Source organism: Neofelis nebulosa, chromosome 8, assembly GCF_028018385.1.
Source record: "Neofelis nebulosa isolate mNeoNeb1 chromosome 8, mNeoNeb1.pri, whole genome shotgun sequence".
In the NCBI taxonomy this organism is placed as follows: domain Eukaryota; kingdom Metazoa; phylum Chordata; class Mammalia; order Carnivora; family Felidae; genus Neofelis; species Neofelis nebulosa.
In genome coordinates, this window is record NC_080789.1 from 22,681,281 (window position 1) to 22,694,103 (window position 12,823).

Genomic DNA, 12,823 nt, shown 5'->3' on the forward strand with positions numbered 1-12,823 from the left:
CTCTGTTCTCTACACTTAAGAGTCTCTTCTGTTTTGTCCCCCTCCCTGTTTTTATGTTATTTTTGCTTCCCTTCCCTTACGTTTGTCTGTTTTATATCTTAAAGTCCTCATATGAGTGAAGTCATATGATACCTGTCTTTCTCCGACTGAATAATTTCACTTAGCATAATACCCTCTAGTTCCATTCACATAGTTGTAAATGGCAAGAGTTCATTCTTTTTGAATATATATATATATATTCAAATGTATATATTCACTGTATATATATACCACATGTTTATCCATTCATCTGTCAATGGACATTTGGGCTCTTTCCATGCTTTGGCTATTGTCAGTAGCGCTGCTAATAAACATTGGGGTACATGTGCCCCTTCGAAACAGCATACCTGTATCCCTTGGATAAATACCTAGTAGTGCAGTTGCTGGGTCTTAGGGTAGTTCTATTTTTAATTTTTTGAGGAACCTCCATACTGTTTTCCAGAGTGGCTGCACCAGTTTACATTCCCATACAATTAGCTTTTTAACTAAAAAAATATATACATTTTTAAAACTTCTCATTTTATTATTATAAAAGTAATAAACATTCATTGTTATCCAGTTTTAAAACATAGATAGGGAAAGGAGAAATAAAAAGGGAGCACCTGGGTGGCTCAGTAGGTTGAGCAATCTGACTTTATCTCGGCTCAGGTTATGATCTCACAATTCATGACATCGAGCCCCACATCGGGCTCTGAGCTGATAGCACAGAGCCTGCTTGGGATTCTCCTTCTCCCTCACTCACTCTCTCTCTCTCTCTCTCTCTCTCTCTGTCTCTCAAAAATCAATAAATAAACATTTAAAAAAATGGTAATTTTATCACACAGAGATGGTAAACACCTCTCTGTTAACACCTTGTTCCTATGTAATCCTCCAAACTAATTAATCATGCATTCATAGGCATCTCTTTTCTACAAAGCAATAGGAATATACTGTGCCTACTGTTTTCTATTTTCTAATCTATTTTTAACATAACAACATATTTTAAAATATTTTTGTTCCAATAAATATTTATCTTCAACATTTGTAGTGGTTGAACAATATTCCAATCAATAACTGAACCAAACTCATTTAACCAGTTCCCCTTGTTGGTCATTAGGTCATTTTGAATCTTTTCAAATTATAACCAACACTGTGGGCAACATCCTTACACCTACATCTTTTGCCACGGGTCTGATTGTTTCCTTAGAATTAGCCACTAAATATAGACTGGGTAGGTCAAAAGTATACACATCTTGAAACTCTGGGTAAAAATTGCCAAACTGCCTTCTAAAAACCTGGTTCCAGTTGACACTTCTGGAAGCAGTACACGAAAGTGTGTTGGTGTTTGCTCATCACGTCTCTCAAGGTATATACTTAATACCTTGGATGTGCTCCTAGTTGAGGGAGAACTGGGGAACTTTTATGAGAATCCATACATCTTCAGCGTTACCCCTGGGCCTGTCAGCTCTGTCTGATCAACATCTATTCTAGAAGTACCTCTAGAATCTATCTTTATGACCTGAACTCTTTATTTTATGTGAAGAATGTTTTTTACTTTCACAGTCCCTGAGAAACCATGGAAGTTTAAATAATTCTTGTTATTTGCTCTGAAGACCAAGATCTGTAACTAAGTGCTAACTAAGGATTTTTGGAAATCACTTGTCAAGCAGAAGATAGTGTGTTTTGATAAATTAGCTTCTCTCTGAATTAATGTAGGATGCAGTACAACTGAGTTTACATGCATAGCAGCAGAGAACAGTTCTGACAGTGACTTTCAATCAGAAATCAACTATTTACTTAACTTATTTATTTTGAGAGAGAGAGAGAGCACGCACAAGCAGGGGTGGGTAGAGAGAAGGAGAGACAGAATTCCAAGTAAGCTCCACACCATCAGCACAGAGCCTGATGCCGGGCTTGAATTCATGAACTGTGAGATCATGACCTGAGCCAAGACAAGGAGTCAGATGCTTAACCACCTGTGCCACCCAGGAGCCCCCAAAATCAACTGTGTTTTTAGAACAGAAGTTTTTGAACTGTGGTAGCAGCAGTAGCTTCTGGAAATTTGTTATAAGTGCAAGTCTTAGGCCTTATCTCAGACTCACTGTCTTAGTTTTTCAGGCTGCTATAATAAAAATACCATGTGACTGGGAGAAATTTATTTCTTGTGGTTCTGAAGGCTGAGAAGTCCCCAAGTCAAGACACTGGCCAGCCCTCTTCCTGGCTCATAGATGGCCATCTTCACTGCCCTCTCATGATGGAAGAGGACCCTTTTATACCTTTTATAAGCACACTTAATCCCATTCACAGCTCCACTCTCATGACCTAAGCACCTCCCAAAGGCCCCAACTCCTAATACTTTGGGCATTAGGATTCAACATAAGAAGTTTGGGAGATCACAGACCTTCAGTTCATAACACTTACTGCATCAGAAACTGTAGATGTGGGGCTCAGCGATTTGTTATTTACCAGGCCTTCCATGTGATTCCAATGCCCACGAAAGTTTGAGAACAGCTGCCTTGGTCCACTGGGCATTCCTGTTAAGTCTGCCATGCAGTTAGGTTGCCCTGGTGGAATCATTCTGCCATGGTGCCTGGAAAGCAGCCAGGGCCAGAGGAGTAGAGATAGAGGGCATCGCTTTGCGCTGTACTAGATTTGGCCAGGGTGTGTGAGTTACACTTGGCAGTACAATAGCTGTGTCTTGTGCCAAGGGAGTAGTTAGAATGGCTGCCTGCCCACCGTCTGCTCTTGTCACATGGTCGTACCAGGCTCTGTACTCACCCAGCCCTTGTGTCAGGCTTCTCCTGGCCAGAAAAGCCCTTGAGAGGTCATCTAGCCTCATTTCCCAGCCAAATGAGACTTACCCCTAAGTCATCAGTGACAAATAAGAGTCCAGACTATTTTTAAAGACATCCAGAGGGGAAAACTTCGCAGCTGCCCCTAATAATCCTCCTGCTGTTTCAAAAAGTCTTTCCTTCTCAGCACTTGCAATTTGAACCAGTTCCCTATTGCAAAAATGAAGACCTAACCCTTCTCTCCTTGAGGCTGACAAATCACAAGGTCGGTAAGGCTTTCCCATCCCATAGGAATCTCCTGGCTTATCTCTAATCACATCTGTGGTTCTCCTCCAAGTTCTTTCAAGGCCTCCGTGCCTGGCTCTGGGCACCAGGGCTCTCTGAAAAGTCTGCTGAGCTCCTGGTGCACTGAGAGGCTGGCACTGTGGTTCTTCTTTATAAAGCTGGCTTTGTGCTCGTTACCATACATTCATTCGTTTGTTCATTCACTTAATAATTATGGATTTCAGCAGCTGTTAGACTGAACCCTATGAAATTGCTGATATTTCACCATTTTTTTGACCCATAAAAAATGGCAGTGTCATAGGGCTAAACCTGAGACCATGTGCTAGTCATTATGGAGGAGATCAGAGACAAATCAAGAAAGATGTGGGCCATCCTCCAAGAACTCCCTGTATGGTGAGGGAGACAAACCTGAGACCCATGGCAGCGAACCCTAAGGGAGAGTGGCAGAGGTTCACAGGGCATACCTGGGGTAAGAGGTGGCCATCCTGTCAGGCTGCGAGGCCACACGAGGCTTTCCCAGAAAATGACGTTGAAACTGAGTTCTGAAGGGTAAAGGTGCATTTCAAATAGCCGATCTGTGGTCTGCTTTCTATCTCTTAGAACCTCCGCAACATAATTAGTATCACTAAATACAAAATACAACACTGCTTGTTTTCTACATTTTTTAAATCATTTGAAAGGCACTTAGGGCTACCAAACATAATTGTCTGATCCTATTTTAATTTACTTGCTGAGACTGAATATAATAATTAAGCTTTGAAATGATCTAAAGAAAATATTATATGGCAAAATTAATAGTTACAACTCAGCACTGAATATCTAACTAGAAAGCATTCTCAGGGTAGCCATGTGTAGGTTAAAAATATACTGTGAGCTGGATGGCAGTAGCCCATCCAGAAATCTGTTCCCCAGTCTGTGTTTAAAATACACTGGAAATGAGCAGGGTATTGTAAGAATGAAGGGTTGGTGATCTCTTCCCCATGGGCTGCCTCACTCTGTTCCCTCTCTGTACTGGTTATGGGGCACAAATGACTCTCATTAGGAACATAAACATCACTCCGGACTCCAACGCAACATTACGGCTCACAGCTGAAGTGCTCCCTGTTGTAAACCTCTTTGCTCTCACTCACACTTACGAAAGCCATGCTCTGAGACCAGAGCATCCCTGCAGTCTCAAAGGGATATTCTCAGACGGTTGACTCTGCATTAGAAAAGGAGAAACTGTCCCTTCTCGGGGCATGCTATAAGGATAAAATAAAAGTACCAACAGCAATCTCTGACTTGATAAAAAGATTAAAAGATGGTATTACTTTCCTTGGTGTATCCAACAATCCCTCTTAAAAAAAAAAAAAAAAAGAATAAATGTAAAAAAAAAAATTAAAAAAAAAAAAGGTTCTAAAAGTGTTCAGTTACTTTACAGTATCTCAGGTGCCCACCTCCAGATATGACATTACAGTCTGTATTCTGTGTAAATGCTTACAGATAATATAAACCCAAGTGCTAAATGTAAAGCTGGCTTTGCATTTAAGATTCAAAAGTTGCACTTTATTTTGGATTTCAGAAAGGTAGGTATTTTCCCTCTATAACTAAATACTGTTTCTGTTAGAGTAATAAAAGGATGATAATCTTATTTTGGGAAACTGTGAACAAAATACAATTGAATATCACTGTAATGCTCTTAGCAGGAGAGCAAGATGCTATGAAGGTTAAGTTAATTTTGGGCATTACCCATGAGTATTCAGCTGCTCAAGTATCCAGAGGTCCTCATTACAAGTGAATCTCTCCTATAAAGCTGGCACTGAAGGGGAGGGAATTTGAGGGCTTGGGGAAGGCTCAGAAAGTCCACCAAGAATATGGTGCAGAAAAAAAAACAACTGGAAACAAAAGAGAACCATAACATAAGGTTTGACCTGAGCATTTCACTGGGGAAAAGAGCCTGAAGAAGTGAATTCTGTTTATACAGATCAATAAGGCTTGAATGTTTAACATACGTACATATATGGGAGTATTAACTACCAGAATCGCAGCAAAGCTTGCAGATAAGTCATAGAGACCAGTGTCACCTGCAACTGAGTGCTTTGTAACTTGAGCAGTGATGTCCAGACTAGGTGCCTCCGTCCCTGGGAAGGAGAAGAAAACAATAATTTCAACACGTAACAGAAAATGGAGACGGCGGGATGTGGGCTGTCTGTGATTGGACTGGAGCCCTGCTCATATTTCGGTATCTGTACAGCCTTCACAAAATGAAGTAGGCGCTTATTGGATTTCTTGCCTGATTATTCTCCCTGAAGACTCGGTATATTAGCTTTCTTCTATGCGTCTTCAACCTTTCATTAAAATAGCGTATGAAAAGACCTCTTTGAAAGCTCTGTCAAAGTACACCAACAGAAAATCCCCTAAAACAGGTTGGATTTCTATCTCCTAGAATTTTAAATGCCTTAAAGAAGGGGCATTGCATTGAAGAGCTGCCAGAGTGACTCTGCGGCCAGCCAGGGTCCATCATCATCTTGTCATGGCACGCAGTGGGAAAGAAGCTCGGTTTGGGCTCCAGATTGGACTGTGTGGCCACCCCCAGCGCTGCCGTCCACACAGCCTGCAGCGGGGGCACACCAGCGTGGCCTTCAGCTGGGAGAGCAGGGACTCTTGGCACCTAGAAAAAATGACCACCTTTTCTCTTGTCTTCTTTGTCCACGTTGTCTGAGCATATAACGTAGAATCCTTGTATCGGGACAGAAATCATCGCTGATGCCTTCATTTCAGCCTGAGAGCCCATGTCCCAGCCTGCCCGTTGTCCCAGCCCTCCGCTCCCTCTCACTGACAATCACTGCACACCCCTCTGTATTCTTTCCTCTGTCTGCTGTTCTTTCCTCCTCACGCTGCTCTTAATAAAATCAGCAACAAAGTTTTCTAGTTGCTGAAGCCCAGGATTTTGCCCAGAAGACCCAATACATGTAGCAGCCGCTTTGCCTGCCAGCCATGATGTCGGGCTTCAATTTTTAGCTTTTTTCAGCCCTCCTGGCGTCGGGCACGGCTCCCACCTTCTAAGGAATCTGCCCCTTGACTTCTGCCATACTGCGTTCAAGCACCTTCCAACTCTGTTTCAGCTTCATTGACTCTTAATTCCCCACTCCTTAAGGGTTATCTTCCCCAGACAGGGGATTCTTAGCCCTCTTCTTGTTCACTCCTTGAGCCACCTCATCTCCTCAGGCACCCCTGCTGTGCACATGGATTTCCAGATCAGATTCTTACTTCTAATTTCCTGCTGGACATCTCCACCTGATTACCAATGTTCAAGGGGTTTTCATGCAAAAGCATGCTCCTGTGTAGTATCCCTTATCTCAGTTGAGGGTCTCTTCATTGGTGACCTCTTCTCACTCACTCATCTTTCATAGCAGATGGGTTAGCAGAGCCTCTCGAATCTTCTTCATCAGAGTTATGGCTCCCTCTTCCATGCTTGCACTTCTGTTTCAGCTTGGGTGCTTAGGGTCTCCTGTTTGAATGTACCTCTCCTTCCAGCCTTGCTGCATTCAGTCTCTAGCTGTTCCAGTGCATCCGGTCACCAGCACTGGCTTTCTGCAACCCAGCTCTGTGTCACTCCCTACTTAAAAGCTTCCAGGGAATTCTAACTTGGCAGAGTAAGTCACAACCTTCCAAACCTACTGTATCTGCCTCATCTTCCACCAATTACCCAAACCCACCCCATTATTTCTCACTTCCAGGCATGTGTGTATGTTGATTCTTCTGCTAAAAAGCCTCCTTTGTCCTCTTTTGGCCCCTAGAAAATCCCCATTCATCCTCTTGGAACAGCTCAGTCAGCTCTAGCAGGCAGTCACTGCTTTGTCAAATGAATAATGAAGACTTGCCCTACTCTCTCCTGCAAAGTGAAGCTCTCTTTGCTCAGTACTCTGGAGGCACTCTGTTTCTCACTGTTGCATTTATCAGCATTTGTGTTGTGGCTTCTCTTTGTGGCAGACCAGGCCAGGAACGTGGTGTGTAGCTAGCTCCTATGCTGCCTCTTCCTCCCTGTCCCATGGCAGACCTCGTTCCCAACCATCTTTCCCACTGAGCCGAGACACAGGCTCACAATTTTCTCAATATTGCACTCGGGATGCCACTTGCTGCAGACTGTAGTTTGCACACAGCTTGAGGTCTGCTTGACGTGCCCCGAAGTAGACTCTGAGCTTTCCCAGCACAGTGGGCTGCCTACTATAACCACTCAATTGCTGAATGAATGACAAATGGTTTTGCTTTTTCCCTTTGGGGCTTTCTTAATACTAAATGAAATGTGGATCTTTTAATCTTATATTGTTCAATGGTATAGATAGATGTGTCTGAGAGAAATGTATTCATGGCAAGGAATGAGTGAGGTAATTTGTTGAAATCCATTGTTACCCTTTGCAGAGACTTCTTCACACACACATTCAGTCCACCAAGCCACTACCCGTGCCGGCCGGCTATAGCTCTCTCTTTACAGAGCTCAGCCCACAACTTTGCCTTAAAATTGGCACACTGAGCTTTACTTCTTCTAGCTTTGCCTTTGATTTACCTTGCACACTTTTAAAGTTGGTTGGATAAAGCATTAAAAAGACAAAAGTATCTGCATCTCTTTGGCAAACACAGAAGAAAACTAACAAGCTTGGGTAATTTTAAAACTAGTTAAAAAGCACTTCAAGAGTGCTTTTTTTCTATACCGTGTGAAATACTTAATGAATACTAAATAGTAACACTCTTACTGATCCATTTGCTCCATCTTTGAAACCAGTACAGTAGCTCTCCAAAAGATGTGTCAAAACAGTCAGGAAAATGTGAAACACCTTTTCCATGGCTCAAGTGAAAGATGTAATGCAATTATGATTTTAGAGTTCAGTGAGTTTCAGTCACACTATCCAACTAAAAGCCTTCTTTAATTCTGGTCACATTTCAGAATTTTAAAATGGAAAATTGGGTAATGTTTTCTCCCGATTCCCTTAATATTCATAAGACAGGTAGGTGGTTGTGGGACACTGGAAGTGGAGGGCTCTGGTGTGTCGGTCGTGAGACTAGGCAATGCAGTAAACGGGAATTAGAAAACAAAAGGACAGACGAGGTCTGGAAAAGCCCACAGCCATTCCTAAAACAGTTTCACTGCATCTGTATGTATCGATAAAACCTATTCTCCATTCACTTTTTAATGACTTTATGCTGTTGGCGAATTATTGAAATGGTTTCCTCACTTTTTTATGTATTTTCTCTCCTATTTTGTTCCCACCTGTCTTATCTGGAAAACCCATCAGGCTAACTGTCAGGTAGGTTCTTCTTGATGTTTAATGTGATTATTAGGAGGATCCATAGTGGGAAATGAAGTACACAGACTGTTGGTGACCCGTGATGAATGATAAAGCTAAACAGAAAAGACTCATACTAAATTGTGGAGAAACTTTTTGCAGATGCATAAAACTATAGAAGCTGAAGACTCTGGGCACATTAAGCCAGTGTGAACATCCGTCATAAGAACATAGCCTAAGGAAATCTAGCAGCTCTAAATGATAAAGTAGGTTGTTACCTGGACTGTCCAGTTTTGCTGTGGCTCAAAATACAGACTGTTCCTGGAGGGCTTAATTGTTGTAGGGTGGTATTGTTTCCCGCATGGTCACAAGTGATGGTGCTGTAAATATATCAGCTCTTACGGATTTGGCCAGGTTTGAGAAAAATTCACAATGATGTATTTTAAATCCCTATTTTAACCACACATTCAGACATACGTCATGCCTTGAAGAAAGAGTGACTAGGAGAAGGGGGAGCAGTGGCATATATTTTGCTAATGCTAAACTCACCCTTGGAGTTAACACTGACATGGTTTAACTCTAGTCAAAGAAGCATTGCTTGAAATTGCAGTAGGAGACAGAGCTGTCCATTTCTCCCTTTGGTGTCGGGGAAAAGGAGTATTCCTTCACCCACGGGAGGCAGAACAGGCTGTTTTTAGATCCTCAAGTGCAAGACAGATAGTTTAGAACCCCAAACCACAGCTAAGCCCAAGAGAAGGGAGACCTACATTTAAATTAATGTGTTTGGTGTGTGTTTGTGTGTGTGTGTGTGTGTTGTTTTTAACTTGGGCTCATTTTTATCTTCCAAGAGGAGAAATTATGTGCTTCAGTTGCCATGCAACACAAACCGCTCTAACAGCTTTCTAATTTTAATTTCAGAAGTCTACAGAGCAAATGAAGAAGGTCCCCACTATTATTCTTTCAGTCTCTTATAAAGGAGTCAAATTCATTGATGCAACAAATAAGGTGAGTAGTGCACCTCTCTTTGCCTTAGACACCAGATACAGCCCTGGGAATGTGATCTAAAATCCTTGTGTCTCGTCATGCCCAGCATCTCTCATTTTATTCACTTCCTGTCCCCACCTGTCTGCTCTTTGCACACCCATAGATACACCCATGCACATGTGTACACACACACACGCACTCATACATGTATACAGAAGGACAGATTTCATCTGGGGAACTTGATCTAGGATTCCTATACATATTTTGCTTTTTCTGTGGTGCCTTCTCGCATAGACTGTGGCCACTTAGTATATGGCATTTCCCTCTGGCTCTAGAGAACATTACAAGGGGGGGATGTCATGTATAGAATGACAGTGCATTACAAGGCGAGGAGGTGTCCTGTATAGAATAACAATGCATTACAGGGGAGGGGTGTCATGTATAGCATGATAATGCATTACAAGGAGGGGGTGTCATGTGTAGAATGACAATGCAACAAAGCCATCACCCCTTCACCAGAGGAACTGTCACTAGCTAAAGGACTAGGACGTTCGTCCTCCCATTTGTCTAGAGATATACATGTCCTTTCTTTGGATATATGTAATGAACACATTCTCTGACTTTTACATTTTATAACTGCATTTCTTCTCAGCGCTTGAGATGGGACAGAGGGTTTCAGCTGTATTGTTTTCTGAGAAGAAATAATCACAAAGAAGGTCAGGCCACACTGTGACTCTGTTGTGACTTTGTACTCACAGTGGAAACAGTTCATGGGCTCTAAGGTCAAGTGTGAACAGCTGGGTTGCATTTCACTTAAGTGTTCTAGAGCTCCTTTCTTGGCGAAGATGACAGAATGCCGGTGCTAGACTAGAGCTCCTGGGTGTGACCACTGTCACTCCCCACAAACAGTCAAACTTGATGGGCTCCTCCTCACAGAACCCCCAGATGTCCTTGTGTTTTATTCCTGTACCCTCCCAGATGATAAGCTCTAGAAAGAGGGGAAATGAGGTGATCCCCATTGGTGAATACCATTTCTTTTCTGGACCCCCTACCGAGTCCCCTCACCTACACCCACTCCACTTTGGAGAAAGGGAACAGAAGTTGTGAAACAGGTGAACTAAACAGTAGTAATTTAGGGCCAGGGCAACTGGATTTAGCCACCAGGGGAAAGTCCCATGGGCAGTGACTCTCGGGCAACTATAATAAACCTGAGCATCTGATTCAACCAGTTCGGATTTTCCTGATTTGTTTTCTGCAACAAAGAAGATTGCTATATCAGCAGTCAGACAAGCCCAGGCTCCCTGGATCTACTTAGGAGAGCAACCTTCCAGTTTTAGAAACAGTTCTGAAACCAGAGCAGAAAGCTTATAACCCAGCATGATTAAGTAGGCTGTGGATCTCCAAAGCACAGAGTCAGTTACCTTACGTGGAATGATAGTTTCAAGTCTGCAATATATTGTTGATAGTTACTATTGTTGGATTACAGCTGTGGAGATTCTAATCAGAAAAATCCAGACCTATTTGCTCTTTTATTAGTTGGAAGCAACTTCAGTTACTGCTGCACAAACTTTCTGTATCCTTAAATTATAGTCAGTTGGTTTTTAAAGTTTTGGAACTTTATGGAACTCTCATTGGCGATACCTCATTGCTGTCACTGTTTCAAAATTTCAAGAAAGGCTTTGGCATTTGGGTTTTTTCCCCTAACCTAGAGCAACTGTCTCTACCCATTTGCATTTGAAAACCATGAATAGTAGTCTATTTCTAGTAGAAGAGTCTGAAACTCTTAGATTAACAACCTAAGCAGTAGTGGATTCTGACAATTTCTAAACAAGTGGTTTGCCCTGACAAGTTTCCAGAGTCTTAAGGCTATCATTCTGTGAAGCTGGTGGTGTGACTGGATGCATCTGTGTCAGTAGCATCCTCTATTCCAGTCTCCATGACCACAGGCAAGAGAGCTCTGTCGGTTCTGTTGCGTTTTGCTCACGGACACATCAGTGTTATAGAACTTGATCCCCCCCAAACCTAAAGGAGAGACTTCTGCTTCAGTTGCCAGTAACTAGATGAGTTAGCCATAAATCTCTGCCCACTGATGACTGTTGTCTGGAAGTATAAGCACTGAAAAATACGCAGAAGATAATTCTGTGTGAATTAGAACACTAAAGAAGGCCAGCATATCTTCCAAGTTCTTGTAGTGTGGTCCTCAGCATATTTTCAGAATCTAGAGCAAAGGCAAAGTGCCTATGTTGGTGGCAGGCAGAGCCAACCTCTCCATGACAACATGTGCCTGGCTTTTTCAGGAATTGGGGGACATTGGCTTTAACACTGACACTTATACAGTGTCCTGCAATGTGACTGATCTACCCCGACCCAGCAGTGGATAGGGAGAGAGTGGATGACTCAGGGCCACAGTCTGATAGTTGGTGTGTGAGAAGCCAAAGGAAAGAGATTGTATTAGAAGTGTAGAAGAGGGGCGCCTGGGTGGCGCAGTCGGTTGAGCGTCCAACTTCAGCCAGGTCGCGATCTCGTGGTCCATGAGTTCGAGCCCCGCGTCAGGCTCTGGGCTGATGGCTCGGAGCCTGGAGCCTGTTTCCGATTCTGTGTCTCCCTCTCTCTCTGCCCCTCCCCCGTTCATGCTCTGTCTCTCTCTGTCCCAAAAATAAATAAAAAACGTTGAAAAAAAATTAAAAAAAAAAAAAAAAAAAAAAAAAGAAGTGTAGAAGAAAGAAATAGTGTCAGGCTACATTGGTGGGATTTGACTGCAGAAAGCTGAGAAACACTACCATCAGCCAGGGCTGAAGGACTGGTTCCATAAAGCATAGAAGAGCCACTGTTGAAGGACCATTCTCAAGTTGTGATGTGAAGGGCGCTGTGCTCAGACACCTAAACTCCAGCAGTGTCCTCAGCGCATCTTCGTATGCCACCTTGTTCTGTAGCAAAGGCCAACTTCTGATTAACGCTCATAACAGGACAGGAACAGAGTGATAAACTCCAGAGCCCTGATTGCAGTTTAAGCCAGAGATTTCTCCCATGGGAGGTGTTGTCTCACTGGGCCACTTTGACTTGAAGGACTTGTGGAGACATATTAGAAGACCTCACGACATGAGGTACTAGTGGCCAACTAAGCCTGTAATAAGGCACAACCTAAAGTCACAACCTAATTTTCATATCTGATGCTTCCATTGTGCTTTATTCCTAGACAGTCCTCTCCTGACCACTGCATATCTCTTACTCTGCCCTAGAGAGGTAGAGGGGGTTGTTCATCCTGCACGGCACAGGGGGAGGAATGGAAGACCTCAGAGTCTCTGTTAAGTGACCGCCCCACAGTCATACAGCCAGCTGGTCGTGGAAAAGGATTGACTCTCTAACACATCTTCTGTTCCTCCACAGCCACCATCCACCAGTTAATTTTGAGTGTGTGCTCCTCTTCCATTCTTATTACCGCCCATTAGACTGTGATAGATGAGCCGTCCAGCAAAGCAC

The 12,823-nt window shown here is 43.0% G+C and overlaps 1 protein-coding gene across 17 annotated transcripts in view; it reads left to right on the plus strand.

Annotated features, from left to right (window-relative positions):
• ANKS1B (ankyrin repeat and sterile alpha motif domain containing 1B) overlaps positions 1-12,823 on the plus strand; it is a 1,084,349-nt gene that overhangs the window by 1,036,898 nt on the left and 34,628 nt on the right. For 16 of the 17 annotated variants that reach the window (XM_058741681.1, XM_058741678.1, XM_058741679.1 and 13 more), the window contains 2 exons: positions 8,369-8,380; positions 9,278-9,364. In XM_058741681.1, the coding sequence (XP_058597664.1) occupies positions 8,369-8,380; positions 9,278-9,364 (99 nt within the window). The remainder of the gene's footprint in view (positions 1-8,368; positions 8,381-9,277; positions 9,365-12,823) is intronic. The other variant, XM_058741671.1, reaches the window with a different exon arrangement.